We start from the raw sequence: 16,765 nt of genomic DNA, 5'->3' as shown, positions 1-16,765 counted from the left end.
TGAGATTGATGCTAGTGGAAGGTCCCCTTGAGATACAGGGGAGGGGGGAGTTGCTGGTCTGTGGAAAGGGAAGTTATGCTCCTCCAGTGTTTATGCTCACACTTCCCTGGTGCTGTGACTGACATAACAAAAAAGCACATGTTAACTCCATTCACACAATGGCTGAAATTCTGTTGGCATAACATATGCTGTATAAGGCTGATGCCATCAGCAATCACAGTTTAGCAGAAATTAAGCATTTCCAATTTCTCTTTCAATGCATCTGAGGCTCCCATTTTATTGCTGTGAAGACATGAAAGCTGTGGGATGGAAGTCTTTAATTACTGAAAATCCCCAACCCTGACTCCCCCTCGGTGAAATCCATTAGAATTTGAGCCATACTTTCAGTATATTGTTAACATAAACGCTTGTTCAAAACCACATTTTGCATGTTTTTTTCTTGACCAATAATTTAACAGAATATGCGCTAAGCAAGTAAGAAAAGCTGCATGCTTCGAGGCCACTCTCTGTTTTACTTCTGAATGCAAAATATTCACAGCTCATGTTTCTTGTGAATGGGGCACACACCTTTAAATCACAACAAGATTTGTGAAATGCACATGTGGTAAATAGGAAAGAAGTATGTCACTGCTTCTTTTTGTTTTGACAAGAAAAACTGTGATATACTAGGATGTGCTACATTCATGACTGTCATGGGTTGTGTATGTTTTGTAGATATGTGCATGCATACCCCAAGATCAGAAAGTCAAGTAAGAAGCAGCCCTGAGCTGGATCCTGCTGCTCATTGTCTTGGGTCATTCACAAGTCACTGTGTTTCGCGCTATGGGACTGTGATCTCAACCCTACCACACAGTCACTTGTACCCAGAGATGAAAAATAGGTGAGTTCAGGTCTCTTGATCTTGACAGTGGCTGTTGGCCTTCCAGACTGCTTCAGTCTCTCTGACTGACAGCAGCAGCCTAGGAATGTGTTTATAAATCAAGTTATGAAGTAAGTGCAGATTCTTATCAGAAAATAACAGGTTATGTAAACAGGCCCTCAGGCAGTTAGTTATCTCTACTGCTGATGGGGTGGGAACAAGATGTAAAACTTCATGTTGTTCAACGAGGCTGTACTTGCTCTGTGTTGTAGCTAAATTCAGTTGTTAAAGTTTGTTGTGGTCTCTTTCCCACCTCTTGCTGGCATTGTTAATACATTACTATTTTTCTTTTTGCAAATGACTTGAAAATCACAGCTTCTCAACAGCGTTTCAGTTTACATTTTGATCTTAGTATTTTTTTTCTTGATCCTGTTTCCTTTTCTTTAGATGGTGAAATTGTTCTTTATCACTACGGGCTGAAGGATTTGGTCACAATCCTCTTCTACATATTTATAGCAATAATTCTGCATGCTGTGGTCCAGGAATATGCCTTGGATGTAAGTTTTGCAGTTTCCTACATTCTACTAAATGTCTAAATGTGCCTCTTATCTAGTAGAAAATATGGGATTGATAGGTGTCTATCACAGTTGCCTTTGTGAAGCCAGGAAGATGCTGGTAAGTCCATTCTGGGACTGAAGCAGTTGACCTCAGGGTTTGTTTCATATTACACTTTTATCAGAATACTCGTAAGGAGGATCAGAATTTGTTCCATCCTAGCCAGCACCCTCACTCCTTTTCTGACCTGTGGCCATTATATGCTATCATAATATCCGACTTATGGAGACCCTCACAGAATTCTGGAGGTGTGTGAGATTTTAAAGGAGTGGTTTATCATTGCAGCCTGCCAGTCAGTTTCCATGGCTGAGCAAGGATTTGAACTCAAGTCTCTTGAATACTACTCCAGCATTCTATGCTGTTCGGCAGATTGGCTCCGCTATAGGCTGCCTTAATTCCTGTCCTTTTCCTTTCCTCCCTCCCCTCCTTTCCCCCCTTGTACCTATGGCAAAATATGTTTGCTCCCATTGTCTTCTACATGTTCCTAAAGGTGGATGCAAATGTGGGGGTTCTTCCATTCGTAAAATAGCTCTCATTTTTTTTCATCTATGAGTATTTGTAATGTCTTCAGAAATCTATGCTGCAGCTCTTTCCTTCCTGTCACTTGGTTCAATGGCCAAGATAACCTACTTGGACAGAAGAGAACAAAGATCACTGTGAACTGCCACGGCTGGTGGGCTCTGCGTGCAGCTGCAGTCCAAAGCCTGTGCTAGAGAATCAGCTACAGCTGAGAGGCAGTTCTAGTTTCCAGTGTGATCCATTTCCAGATCAAAACCACAGTACTTCTGGCAGTAGATGCACCCAGAAAGGACAAACAATTCAGCAATGGAGAAATAGGAGCACTTTGTTTCATGCTGTCCAAAACTGTAGATAAGGGGAAACAAAACTTAGCTCAAAGAATGGTCTTGTTCCATTTTGCATGGGACGAAAGAGATCAGTGTCAGCCACAAGGAATCATTGCTGCGCAGAATCAAGCTGAAACACAGAAACCTTGTTTAGTATCTCCAAAGATCGCTAGATCTTTGCCATGCTGTCAGGATGACTGATTAACACAAGCCTAGAGTGTCTTTATAAGAGAGGAGGTGGACTGTTTGCTTTCATTCTGCTTTTCTTGATTTCATTTTTGCTTTTAGAAAATCAATCGGAGGCTCCATCTCTCCAAGATTAAGCATAGCAAGTTCAATGAATCTGGACAGTTGGTAGCATTTCATCTTGCCTCCATGGTCTGGTGTCTATACGTAGTAATAACGGTAAGCTGTCTTAAATTTCCTTTAGAATGCTGGAGTATAAACCTGGGTACCAATAATAAAACAAAGGTAACAAATATGGAACATGTACAGACTCTGTGTAACTGATGGCTTAATGGAGAAAAGAGGAAGATTGATACTTAGAGGTTCTTTCTTATGTCTCAGCTATGTTTAAAATCCTGGTTATGTAAACCTAAGCCTCAGGACTCCCCCTTTTGGTACATTTGGGTGGCATTTTTACTTCTGGGATGATTAGTACAGAGTGTTTACTAGTTTCAAAAAAAGACCTGTCTTTCTTCTTTTACTTCCAGTCAGTAAAATAGTTCTACTTCAAGCAAAGGCTTTCTCCTCTCTTCCCTCAGATCTGCTCTGACCGCTGGCTTCTGCTTTTCTCACAAGCGCTCTCTAAAATCTTAGATCCTTGAGCCTTAAGCTAGCCCACTGGGTCTTCAAATCATGAGGTAAAAATACAAGAATTTTCTTTCAGAGTCATTTCCTATCTTAGACCCCTCCCCCCAGATCTGGGTTCAGAAGCCCCCACCACTAAGCTTTTCCCAAAAACTCTAGTGAGGAACCAAACTTCTTTGCCACAGACCTCTGTCTAAAAAGTACCCTTGACTCAAGCAAATTTCTTTTTAAACTCACGCTTGACTGAATTTATTCGTATCCAAACTCAAGCTTCACTGGATTCCTTCGTATCCCACCACTGCCACCAATTGTGGCGTTCACCCCTCATGCCCCCTTGTTGACTGTCAAGACTCAGAGCACTGGAAGGCAAACAATCCCCTCTTTTACACTGCTGCCACCAGGTGATCACTAAATCACCATTACTTCAGGAAGATGAAGATTCAGTTCCACACTTCAAAGTCTTTTAAATATAACTTTTGTTTATTGATTACAGAAATTGATAGTGATTCATGAATATCTTCAATAGGTAAATTTATTATTAACAACAATCTTCTATTTGATAATACACTCCTAACTAATCACCTGGCAGATTTCTCCCAAACTCCACACTCTATCTTCTCCACTCTCTCACTCTGCTCAAACTCTCTCTCTGACTGACTCTCCCTCTCGGCTCCGCCTCTCAGCAATATGAATATGCATAAACAATTAACATAACAAACATGAACCATTGACATAATAAAGGGGAACGCTACAGACTTTCTCACCTTGAACACTTAATTCAAAAGGTACGGATAGTTGCTCTTTTAGAAACACATGTAAAAATAAAAGGTGGTATCTAGTGCCTGAATGGTTTCTCTTAATTCTAGGCATTAATCCCTGAAAGCCTATTCGTGTTTGTATAGGATTTGAATAACTTTCTGTGACTAATAGTGGCTAATTGCTGAGATGCCAAGATAGTTGGCTGTCAATTATATGACCAAACAAATGACTGAGACAATGCCTCATCACCTTGCCAATTATCTGTAATTAACCACAATTAGCACAGTATCTTATGTGACCACCACTAGGATTTCACCCAGTTTTTTAGAATGAGTGTTGCTTTTTCAGTCTCAAATGTGATAGACCAGTGGTTCCCAAGAGTTTTTTCTCTTGTGTACCCATTGGCAGCCCATCTCCATAAACTGTGCCCTTCATATGAGTCCTCGTCCACTCTATCCACCAACTACACCACACTGGGTGCCCTTAGATTTGGGATGGAGAGTAACTAAAAGAAGTTGGAAGTACTAGAAACAAAATAAACAAAAGGAATGACATTCTCAGAGTGTGTATGTTTATTAATTAATGTATAGCTGAGTGCAATTTGGAAAAATCATTTGTCAAAGGCAAATTGAGATATAACACCATTCAAATAGATAACTGTAGGTGATAGCTCTTTTTGAAGCGTAGATTTTATAGAAGTTGGGAGAGTACAGAAAAATAAACCAGGAAATCCCATTTCCAGATAATAGGTTCATCATTCTAATCTTTTCATGTCTCTATATTTTCTTCCACCTCCCCAATCCAAGCAAAACAGCAATTCGCAAACACTTCCTTCCTTCCTTCCTTCCTTCCATCCATCCATCCATCCATGGCTCATGAAAGGAATTTGAACATGAGGATTTTCATCCACTGAAATTCCAGCAGTATATCTTGGCCTTTTTCCACTATCAGTCAATTTTTTCATGTACCCCTAAATGTCCTTGTTCATATCCCATGTTGATAATTACTGATTTAGACTATTACCAATTATAGATAATTCCCAGATAGTTGTGAATGTCTGAAGTCTTTAGGAGATTCCTGAGTGGGAATTTAGACCTAGTAATGAAGTATATACCCTGTTTCCCCAAAAATAACACCTAACCTGAAAATAAGCTCTAGTATGATTTTTCAGGTTGCTCGTAATATAAGCCCTACCCCAAAAATAAGCCCCAGTTAAGTGAAACCCTACCCTCCACCCTTGTGCAGCAACCAGAAGAAGATGACATGACTGTATTTGAATGTATTTGAATGTAGATTGTTGTACATGAAAACAATAAAACATCACCTGAAAATAAGCCCTAATTTTTTTGTTTCTGTGTTTTTTTGGAACAAAAATTAAGACCCTGTCTTATTTTTGGGGAAACACCGTAACATATAATTCCAAAGCAGTGTTTTACTTGTGGCATAGTGGCAGCTGTGTTCAAAGCTAAGAAGCTAAAAATTTTCAAATAACATTTTCAAATCTGGAAAGCTAAACATATTTTTAAAAAGCTGAGAATGAGCTGAAGTTAGCAAGAGGTGCTAAAAGGAGCAACAAAGCATTATTCAGGTATGTGCTTAGGAAAAGACAGAAAATAAATAGCTCAGCTACTTAGTGGCAAGGAAAAACAGTAGCAGAATAAAAGAAAAGACAGAAGTGCTCAATTCTTACTGTAGCTGTACTGTACTGTATTTCGCCCAAAAGACATTCTATGACCTTCTTTGCAGATGTGAAGTACAAGTGCTGGGAACAGGATTGCATCTTGAGATTGAGAAACATAGTCAGGAAATACCTTATTACTTTGAATGAGTACAGATCTCCACAACCTGCTGAACTGCATCCAAGGGTACTGAAGGAACTGGCTGAAGAACTCTCAGAACTATTGTCTGTTATTTTCTGGAAATCATGTAGGATGAGTGAAATGGCAGATGATTGGAGGAGGCTTAATGTTGACCCTATTTCCCAAAAGGAGGAACCTAAAAACTGCAGATCAGTCAGCCTGACATCAATCCCATGGAAAATTCTAGAGTAGGTAATAAAATGGTCCTTCTCCAGCTACTTTGAAAACAATGCAGTGAATCTGGAAACCTATATGGATTAGTCAAGAACTGGCCTAGATGCCTTTAAAAGGGGATTGGCAGCCATGATGGGGATGTATAATCTCCAGGCTTAAATGGGAGGTACCTCAAAATGCCAGATGCAGGTGAAGAGTATCAGGAGACAGGTATGTAGTTGTCTCGTGTTCTCCCAGAGGCATCTGATGGGGCCACGGTGAGATACAGGGAGCTGGACTAGATGGGCCCTTGGCCTAATCCAGCAGGGCTCTTCTTATGTTCTTAAGAACAAATCCTGCCAAACCACTCTTATCTTGTTTTTTGACCAGGTAACTTGCTTGATAGAAGGTAGGAATACTGTAAACGTAATATATCTTCATCAGAACTTTGGACAAAGTGCCCCATGATATTCTGATTAACAAGATAACTAGGTTCGCCCCTTATCTCCAAAGAGATTTATGGGGGGTGCCAGAGACTGGGATGAGTACGAAATCCAGACAAACCTCTAACTGCTGAGCAGAGCCACTTAGTTCCCAGCCAGGTCTTGTCTAAATTTCTTCCTCAAAAGCCAATCTCCTTATTAAGAAAGCAACACACACAGACACATCCTTGAGTTATACTCAGAATGATTTGGCTCTGAAAGTTTGGTAGCAAACCCACGTGGCCAATTAGACATCAGCTAGTCTGTTCAAGAAACAATGCTTCTAGATAGAAATGAATCATTACTGTTTTATTAAAAAGAATTGCTTTAGAAAAGGTTTCAGTTGATAGTAAAATAGTTCAGTAGGTACATTTTCATTCAAGACCAACGGAACACTCCACTCCCCCCACTCCAGCTGGAAAAATAAAGAAATGAAACTATGCTAACTAATATAAAGGGTAACATAGTCCATCTCACGTGTCTTGAGTCTTCATAGGCTGATGCTAGATGAAAACCTGTTGACTTCCATCAGTCCAAGGTAGGAAAAATAGTCCATTATGGGAAAAGCACGTGTCTGCCCTTTCTCAGACCATCTCCATCTTTTTCCAACTCCTCACTAACTTTCTTCTTCTTCCCAGAATTCTTCATAAGGAACACCCCCTCCTGGGTCTTGTTGTTCCGCCTAACTTTCTCATGAAGCTTCAGTTGTTATCATACTTTGTGGCAGAATTATTTTGACTACGAAAGTCTCTGCTCTCTACTCACCCTAGCAACGAGATAACCAGAGAGCGAAGCTTCTCTGAAACAGCATGTAAAACTTTCCTACTACAGAGCAGACTTTAAATCAAAATGGATGCTATTGGGACAATCTTAGGACTACATATCCCATTCTAATACACATAAAAACACAAATCATCACAGTTCTTCCTAACGAGACAGCCCTGATTCATTCCGCTTTGGATCTGATGTTGAGCCATCAAAAACTACAGTGCCCTTCATTTCCTCATGAAAGGACCTGATGATGTTAAGGAGTCGAGGTGAACATCCAATCTTGGGAAGTATTTTAAAAAGGCCATCCCTGCTAACCAAATCAAAGGACTTTGTAAGATCTATGAAGGCTGGCTGTTGTTGCTCCCTACATTTGTCTTGCAACTGTCTGAGGGAAAATACCATGTCAGTGGTGGACCTATTAGCTTGAAATCCACACTGTGATTTGTATATGACACAAAATTAGGTGGAATAGCTAATACCTTGAAGACAGAAACAAAATTCAAAAAGATCCTGATAGGCTTGAGCATTGGTCTGAAAACAATAGAATGAAATTCAGTAGGCATAAGTGAAAAGTTCTACACCTAGAGAAAAAAAAAACAAATACACAATTACAAGATGGGGGATATGTGGCTTGGTAATACGACATGAAAGAAGAATCTTGGAATTATTGTAGACCTCAAGCTGATTATGAGCCAACAGTGTGATGCTGCAGCAGCAAAAAAGCCAATTCTATTTTAGACTGCATTAACAGAAGTATGGCCTCCAAATCCTGTGTACTAATTTCCCTTCTATTCGGCACTGATTAGGCCTCTTCTTGAGTCAGTTTGACCAACACACTTTATGAAGGAAGCTGACAAACTGGAACAAGTTCAGAGGAGGGCAACAAGGATGATCAAGGAACTGGAAACCAAGCCCTGTGAGGAAAGAATGAAAGAATTGGACATGTTTAGCCTTGATAAAAGAAGACTGAGGGGAGACATAATGGCCCCCTTCAAAAACTTGGAAGATTGTCACACAGAGGAGGGGCAGGATCTGTTCTTGATCATCCGAAAGAACAAGATGCGTAATAATGTGTTCATGTTAAGGGACGCCAGAATTCAGTTGAATATCAGGAAAGACTTCTTAACTGCTAGAACCAGTTACCTTGGGAGGTGGTGAGCACTCCAGCGCTGGAAGCATTGAAGAGAAAATTTGACTACTATCTGTGGCGCTGCGGGCTAAACCGCAGAAGCCTGTGCTGCAGGGTCAGAAGACCAAGCAGTCGTAAGATCGAATCCACATGACGGAGTGAGCGCCCGTCGCTTGTCCCAGCTCCCGCCAACCTAGCGGTTTGAAAGCATGCAAATGCAAGTAGATAAATAGGGACCACCTTGGTGGGAAGGTAACAGCGTTCCATGTCTAAGTCGCACTGGCCATGTGACCACGCAAGATTGTCTTCGGACAAAACGCTGGCTCTATGGCTTGGAAACGGGGATGAGCACCGCCCCCTAGAGTCGAACACGACTGGACAAAAATTGTCAAGGGGAACCTTTACCTTTACCTATTGGGCAAGGGATTGGACTGGATGTCCGTCAAAAGGAGGACATGTCCTCCTTTTTAGCCTAATGTCCTCTGTCCATCAGGCAAAGATAAAAACCTTTAAAATGTCACGCTTTTGTGTATTTTATGTTATAATTTTGGACGGGAGGAGGAAAGATGGAAGGACACCCCCCTCCCCCTGTTTTTCCTCACCCCCACCTGCCTGCCCCCCATTACCTGCCGCCAGTGTCTGAGCGCAGCCCTCGCCCCTCTCACCTTTTAAATGTTTTTCTTTATTTCCATTTGGCAAGTGAGGTTATATTTGGCTTTCCTGTCCTCCCATAGCTCAGCGATTGTAGTGCAGAGAGCTGGAGGCCTCCTTGTGTATTTTTATTTGTCATGATGAGAGGCAAATGGTTAAACTGCTGTACTGCAGCCAAAACCCCACGACCTGGGGTTCAATCCCAGGTAGCCGGCTCAAGGTTGACTCAGCCTTCCATCCTTCTGAGGTCAGTACAGTGAGTACTCAGCTTGTACCGGGGGGGGGGCAGTGTATAGCCTGCATAATTAACTTGTAAACCGCCCAGAGAGTGCTTGAAGCGCTATGGGGTGGTATATGAGCAGCACACTTTTACTTTTTGCTTTGCAAGGCTTTTCAGAAGTTCCTGCTTAACATCACTCTCTTTTTCAGCCTTAGCTATGGTACAGTGAATCAGTTTTTCAGAGTTCTCCACTACAGGGTGATTAAAAACAGCAACAACCCTGAACTATTAAAAAAATGAGGTGTAGTTTGACATTATTAAATCAAATAGTTTGAAGTTTTTTAAGTGTTTTGAAAGTATTTGAAGTATCTTAGATTACTTTAAAGAAAGTTTATTGTCTTTACCCAGCTCTGAGATCTATTGGTATAGCGTAGGTCAGAAACATTGCAATAAATAAGACAAAGGCCACCGCAACACACACCCATCTCTTCAGTTAATGAGCACAGGTCTAGATTCTACATGTAATCAAGTACTTTATTGCATTGGAGCAGAGCTTTCTTTGTTATCTGTCCAATCATCTCTTGCTGTTGCTTTTTCTCCTCCCAGAGTGTTCTTAGATTGAGCAGTGCATTCGTGAGTTCCTGGATTACGGCAGCATTTCTGTCACCCACCTTACATGAGACATTTGTGGTTGCATTTCCTAGCAGTACTGTATTGCAAGCTCTTTGGGGGCTGAACTATGGATGACCACCTTTAGGACTGTTGAAGATCCCTGTGTTGATGACCTCTTCAACCTACTTCTTTGCCATTTCTAGTTTCAGACCTTACTAGATGATACTGTCTGTGGCTGGGGAGCTCACTGCATAGTCTGTACCAGTCAGGTGGTTTCTCTTTGCTTTCCACAGCTGAACGGTGGCACTCTCTCTCTCTAGATAACGTTTGTTGACTCTGCCAACATGAAGTGCACTTCATTTAGCCAGAAAAGACAAGGAAATTTAATTTAGCCAGGATCTTCAGCTGTCTGTGTTATTTACTAATTCCAAGGATAAAAGAGAATGAAGCATCCATGCTGTTGATATTAGAAAGGTCATGGTGTTTTATCTTTCGAGAACTTCTCATGGTTGTTTATTCTACAGTTTCTTCACCTGTTACAGAGAACTCAATAAAAATACAGTTTTCCTTTGGGGCTGTCCCTATGGCTTTGCCCCTCTCTGGTATTATTAAGCAAGGAGTTGTCCTATCAAAAGGAGTAGGACCTTTGCAGATTCATTTGCATTCTTCAAAGTAGCATCTGTTGAGGCTGCCACATCACTGTCTTCTCCACTTGTTTGTAAAGCCATTGCAGTCTTTGAGCAACATTGAAAGGGCAATTTCCCAATGAAAGGGCTGGGTGACCACACACTGAAGACTGAGATAATGAGAGAAGGGCCTCCTGGAAGATCTTAAAAAGCAGACAGAGTTGGGTGTCGCCAGCAGACTGGTGGTACCAGACCACAAAATTCTGGACAGCCTCTTTCAGGTTTTTCATGTATATGTGAAATAGTACGGGAAATGATGGAACCCTGAGACACTCTGCAGGCTAATGGTCAAGATATTGATCAGGAGTCCCCCAGCACTACTACCATGCACAAAGTGACTCCAAGCAAAGGAGAATCTCAGAAACCTGACTCCTTTTTCAACAGTTAACCGCTTCTTACCCAAATGCAAAGCAAATGTCAGGCTGTTTTTCAACAAGTGTGAATGGTAGTGAGCAGAAGAGGCTATCCTGTAAGCCACCCTGGCTGCTGCCATTGGTGTTGTCAGCATTTAGGCTGCTCTTTGCTATGCAAAGCTTGGCATTCTTTTTTTCCTGCTGGCAGTGCGGGTACAATATTGTGCAGCAATATTGGACCATTTCTTGGCATTTTTAATTATGGGTACAGAAGCACAATATTGTACATTCATAAACCGGAGGTGGGTTGTTGTTTTTTTGGCTCCTCGCCAACCTAGCAGTTCGAAAGCATGCAAATGCGAGGAGATAAATAGGTACCACCTTGATGGGAAGGTAAAACGACGTTCCCTAGTCACACTGGCCACATGGCAACGGAAACTGTCTTTGGACGAGCGCTGGCTCTACGGCTTGAAAATGGGATGAGCACCGTCCCCTAGAGTCAGACACGACTGGGCTAAAAAATGTCAAAGGGAACCTATTGAAACCGCATATGTAGCAGACAAAGACAAGAGACTGGAGAAATTGAGAGAGAGTAATACTCCCTGTAAGCATTTTTTCCATTTCTTCAGAGAGGAGGGAAGACATACCATCAGTGTCATACCATCGCTGCCTTTCATTCCCCTGGCATATTATTTATATTTACTGAATGTACTGAACAAGCTTGGCTAGACCTTACTGTAAGATCAGATTTAATTAAAAATGATGATAATTATAAAAGGAGTAAAAATTTAATGAACTTTTAAAAATGCACACACATTTGTGACCTACTTATGTATTTGCTCTGTAGAGAACTTACTGACCTTTTGATATAAATGTGGACAAAGAAGGCACATTTCATTTAATGTGTTTTTTTTTAAACTGCATTTGCGGAGGTAAAAATGATAGCTTCTGAATGTGAATTTGCCATCTATTTGTGTATCAGTCTATTCTCTTTGCTCAGGCTACAAAGAATTTGTCAGGCTCATTCATTCACCCAAGATAACTTAATTTACAGATCTTATTTCCTTCTTTCCCTGTTCAGGAAGGATACTTATCAAATCCCAAGAGTTTGTGGGAGAACTATCCTCATGCTCGTCTCCCGTAAGTAGCCGCAGAGTAGCTGTACTGTAGAGTGCAACCACTTCCTTCTTAGTTTATCTGACCTCAAGACTGAGTGATAGTGGTAATAAAAAAAATCACCTAATGTTTCAGTAGCATCTTCAAATCTCTAAAATGTTCTCACAGCCCCCTCCTGTGAGCTCTGGTGATATTGCAGGCAAAACCCTTATCCTGGGAAGGAAAATGAAGGCTGCATCTCATCCTCTGCAGCTACCAAAGGGTCCTTTTTTGTGACACAACCTATATTTTATCTGGAAGTCTTTGCATTTTTTTTTTAGAATTGTATCTGTGTTTGCCCCATATAGACTGCAGCATGTAGCTCTGCTTCATTTCTGCCGTTGCTTTCTATAGTTTTAATTCTTGGCCAGGGGTACTGCTATACTGTCACTGGCTCAAGAGATAGAAGCGCTATTCAGGCATTATCCATCTATTTACAGTCGCCATGGAGGGAGGGAAATGCTCTGGTAATCTCTGCTTCTGGTATGTTCAATCATCAGACATGGACATTGTCTCAGCCACGGAGAGCAACTATCTGCCAGAGAGCTTGGAAAATCAGGGTCCTGACTCAAGTGGAGAGCTCCCGCTGAGATGGAAGGGTTTTCTTTTTCGAGCCTTTGTGTTCCACATACAGAAGGGCAACAACACTGAAAGCAGAGGGGTCTGGTGATAGAGTGCTTCTCTGTAGCCATGGTGACTCTACACAAAGAGGTAGTTCTTGAATAAGGCCACAGAGTGCTGTCTCAACCAGCTAAGGCACTGATTCCTCAACCTTGACTCTCAAATCTTCTTGACCTGCAACTACCAGAAGCTTTTGCCACTAGCCTTGCTGGCAAAGGCTTCTGGGAGTTGCAGTCTGAGAACCTCTGTAGACCCAAGGCTGGGAACCCCCAAGCTAAGGGAACTGGGTTTTTTGTCACCAATTTCTTAAAGCAAAGGATTTTGCTTGACTTTCAGTATTAGTTCCAAATTACTTTAGACTAGAGATAGGCACACAGTGGAAAACCAATGGATTGTGATCCGTGGCTACTCACAAACCGCAAACTATCATGAACCCCCTGAAAAATGACCTGGTTTTGTGGTTCATTTTTCAGATTCATGCCTGACCAGCCAGCCCTGTTCTTCCCAGTGTCCCAGTTGGTTCCCTACCTTATCTCACAATTTGAAAATTATGAATATGCTTTTACAGTAATTCATTGCTATGTTTTACAGTATGTAAAGCAGTCATTTGGTTTCTTTATCACTTATTTAGAGTAACATCCCATTGTACCTTGCACTGGAATGTGGTGGAAGAAGCTTGTGCTTGAATTCCAGTGTGCAGTCTTTTTCAACAAAGCTATACTGGTGTTTAATGACCTTTAGTAGGCCTTGCCTCAGTGAATGTCTTTCAACATTTTCTATATCCCCACAAGAACACCATGATGTAAAATAAGTTTTTTGGTGACAGAAGCGAACTGAGTTACTGTTGCTTGTTTACAACATCAGAGGAATATATTCAGTGTACCTGAAAAGTGTGCACATTGACAGAGATTGTAACTTGACAGAAATGCCCACAGAAGAATTAGAAACATGATTTTCTTGGCTTTGGGAAGGTACTCCTTGAACTTAAACTTCCTTGCCTCATCTTTTTTGCTCTAAACCAACGTACCCTCTGTGCACACACCCAGAGCTCCATGGGGGCTGCGCACGGGGAGCCAGAATTGGGGCCTGTTTAATTCTGGTTCAGCCGGAACCCCACCCCTGCACACACAGATGAGGTGAGGCTCCCCTACAGTGGATCTGAAAATTAGAGGGAATGTTGCTCCAAATGCTGTCAGTATCTTTGGCTACCACATGGCTTCTAAATAAATACCATTTGGCTGCCGGATGCAGTTTTCCCACAGGCTGTTTGCCTTCAGGGTGATCCTGAGGGCCTTGTCCCTCAAAGAAATGAACAGATGTGGTTGTCGTAATCATCCATATATGTACCTCGCTTTTGCAACTATTATCTCTCTGGCTGTCTCACAAAAGTCTCCATAGGTTGCACAGTCAGGAATGTGTCCCTGTGGAAATTCACATCCCTTTTTCTGGTGGAAGTTAGATACAGGATTTGGCCATCTGCTTCCTGGTCTGCCAGATCAGAATGCAGGGGTGGTTCAGTAGAAGTGACTCATTACTTCCCCATCATCCCAAAGCACTCTATAGCAGGTAACAACAGAATATGGTCCATCATAATGCAACTACTTGATAATGTAATCTAATTCGAAAAAGAGTCCTGATGTTCAACTCATTTTAAACTTTTTAAATTTACTTTCTGAATTTATACTGTACTTTTATTCTATTTTATCAGGCCTTTGACTGTAGAATAAATTTGTATTATATTGTAACTACTTGAGGTAAGAGTGAACATCAGTGTATATGGTGCAGGTTAATTAATGTCTTCACCCTTGAATTAATGAATGTTTAGTCTCTCAAAAAGCCTTTTTCTTTGGACTGCCAAAGGACAATTCACAGCCTTCAGGGGTGGGTTGGGTATGGAAGGGGGCTTGCTTGATATGGATGTGAAAGAGACATGCTGTTGCTTCTTCTTTAAATACTAGGTTCCAGGTCAAATTTTTCTACCTTTGCCAGCTGTCCTATTGGTTGCATGCACTGCCTGAACTGTATTTCCAGAAGGTGCGGAAGGTGAGTGCTGGCTGAAGCATATTCTTGCACTAAAACTAGACATGGAGTTTTCTTTCATAGACACTTTGATGAGTGGATAACCTATAGTATTGCTCCAATTACAATGTTGTTGCATTTTTATAATGTGTGTATTTTATAATCCTTATCATGTGCATGTTTGGCCATGAATTAAATCATTATATACTGTAACTAAAATGATATCTTAAAGTTGTGGAGAGATGAAGTGTGTATAGCATTGATCATATAAACATAAATGTGTTTTATAATAACAGTTATTTGTATGGGAAATTTCCCTGGTGAAGTGCTATTATCAATAAAAGGGTCCAAAATATATGGGAAAATAAGGATTTTTCTCTCCTGTGTTGTGTCTCTTCTCCATTATATTTTTTCGTTAGTGACCTATTTAGTTCCCCATTTTGCTTTGTCTCATTTTATTAGAATAATTGTGAGTCCCTAGGAAGCCAATATGTCAAAAAAAAAAAAAAATTCAATAAGTGAGCACTCAGTATGTCTTAATCTGCAATTCCTAGTTCCAGGTTTGGCCCTGGAGAAGGAGCAACCGTTCCTTTTGCATTTTTAGTACTGAAAGCTAGTATACTGGGCTGTCAGCAGGCTACTGGGGAAAAAAAAAGAAGGAAGTTGCCATTGACAACTAGTGTGCTAGCCGAGAAAGGATACTGCAGAAAGATGGGCTTCCCTTTCTTTTCAGTCCATATGGAAGCCAAAGAGACTAGGAAGGGAGGGAGCCTGAGCTATCTCCTCTCCGGGCACCTGCCTACTCCCACTCATGGAGTTCGTTCTTGTCTTTGGCTACCAGATGAACTGTTAAATATAAGATGAAAATTTTTAAAACATATTTTACATAAGTAAATGTTTTAAATAATTGATTGTCTAACTTGAAAGCCAAAAAAAGCCTCAAGTGTATTTTCTCTGTTGCACAATATATTGTGAGAAGTACTTTGTTTTGCCTATAAGATGCATCCATTTAATTGGCTTTGTTTATCTGAGCATTGGAAGTTTTTAGTTAGTCCATGGAAACAAAGCCTTGCTGACATGTACTTGCCATAATAATGTACTGCTACTTGCATTGCTTTGATGTGAGATTTACAAGAAACCTCCTTGATCTGTTTTCCCAAATTTAATCGGGAACAGTTTATATATACCCATTCATTGCTGGCTTGAGATAAATATTGCTTCTTTTCCAGGAAGAGATTCCTCGTCAGCTTCAATATATCGGCCTCTACTTGGTGCATATAGCAGGAGCATACCTCTTAAAGTAAGTGCTATTGAGCTCATTATCTTTATTATGGCTGCTACATGTTACCTCTGTTATTCCTGCCCAGAACCTCCATCCTGGAAGTATCTGTTAATAAGTGGAGTTCTTCTTGAAAACAGGTGTCTCCCTCTGCACACATACCTTGTTTTGAAAAAATGTGAAAAGGAAAGAATGCTTGTTAGAGACTGAATGTGCATGTTAGGCCTCTTCCAGTTTTAATGGGATGGTGCGTAGGAGCGGGAAATGACTCCCAAACCCTCCAAAGTTGACTACATTCAATGAACAGAATTTCACCCTGTTATCTCTATGGCAGCACTTGTGGAATAGGAATTTTAATTTATTTTTAGTCTGCAGATATTATTTTACAAGAAGAAGTAATAGGTTTCATTGTCATCAAAAGTATTTCAGAATAATTTTAGCTTTGGAATTAGCTTTCTGGAGTTGAAATGCCATTTGTTGTTCAGTGAATGAAATAAGATTTTTATCCTCTTCTCTGAAAGTGCCTTTTAATACTGGTACTTTATAGGTTTTGTTGTTGTTGTTCTTTTTGAGTGGCCATTGTATCTTTCTGCTACCACATTGTTGGCCTTCTCTAAGAAGATTTACCTACTTTAGTTATAGTCAGAAATGAATTTGTTTCATGATTGTAATGCACAGAATGCAGTTTTTGGGGGGTGGGTGTGGGCAGAGTTCATGTTATTTTTTAAATATAGTGGATGTTTAACGCTCAAAGAGTTGAAGGTAGCCATCACTGGTTATACACTGAGCACCTATGTAAAACTTTTTATTAGAGGCATACATATTTGTATTTTTGGACTACAGCTCTCAGAGTTCTCCATACTGCCTGGGGGGTTCTGTGGGTTGTA

At 40.8% G+C, this 16,765-nt stretch overlaps 1 protein-coding gene across 1 annotated transcript in view; it reads left to right on the top strand.

Moving 5' to 3' along the window:
• TRAM2 (translocation associated membrane protein 2) overlaps positions 1 to 16,765 on the top strand; it is a 52,982-nt gene that overhangs the window by 28,556 nt on the left and 7,661 nt on the right. Inside the window, exons 3-7 of the mRNA XM_020790586.3 lie at positions 1,307 to 1,416; positions 2,608 to 2,724; positions 11,886 to 11,944; positions 14,539 to 14,623; positions 15,829 to 15,899. Coding sequence (XP_020646245.2) covers positions 1,307 to 1,416; positions 2,608 to 2,724; positions 11,886 to 11,944; positions 14,539 to 14,623; positions 15,829 to 15,899 — 442 coding nt within the window. The remainder of the gene's footprint in view (positions 1 to 1,306; positions 1,417 to 2,607; positions 2,725 to 11,885; positions 11,945 to 14,538; positions 14,624 to 15,828; positions 15,900 to 16,765) is intronic.

Source organism: Pogona vitticeps, chromosome 1 (assembly GCF_051106095.1).
Source record: "Pogona vitticeps strain Pit_001003342236 chromosome 1, PviZW2.1, whole genome shotgun sequence".
Lineage (NCBI taxonomy): Eukaryota > Metazoa > Chordata > Lepidosauria > Squamata > Agamidae > Pogona > Pogona vitticeps.
The sequence above is the reverse complement of the archived record's forward strand: the minus strand, read 5'-3'. Positions and strand labels throughout refer to the sequence as shown.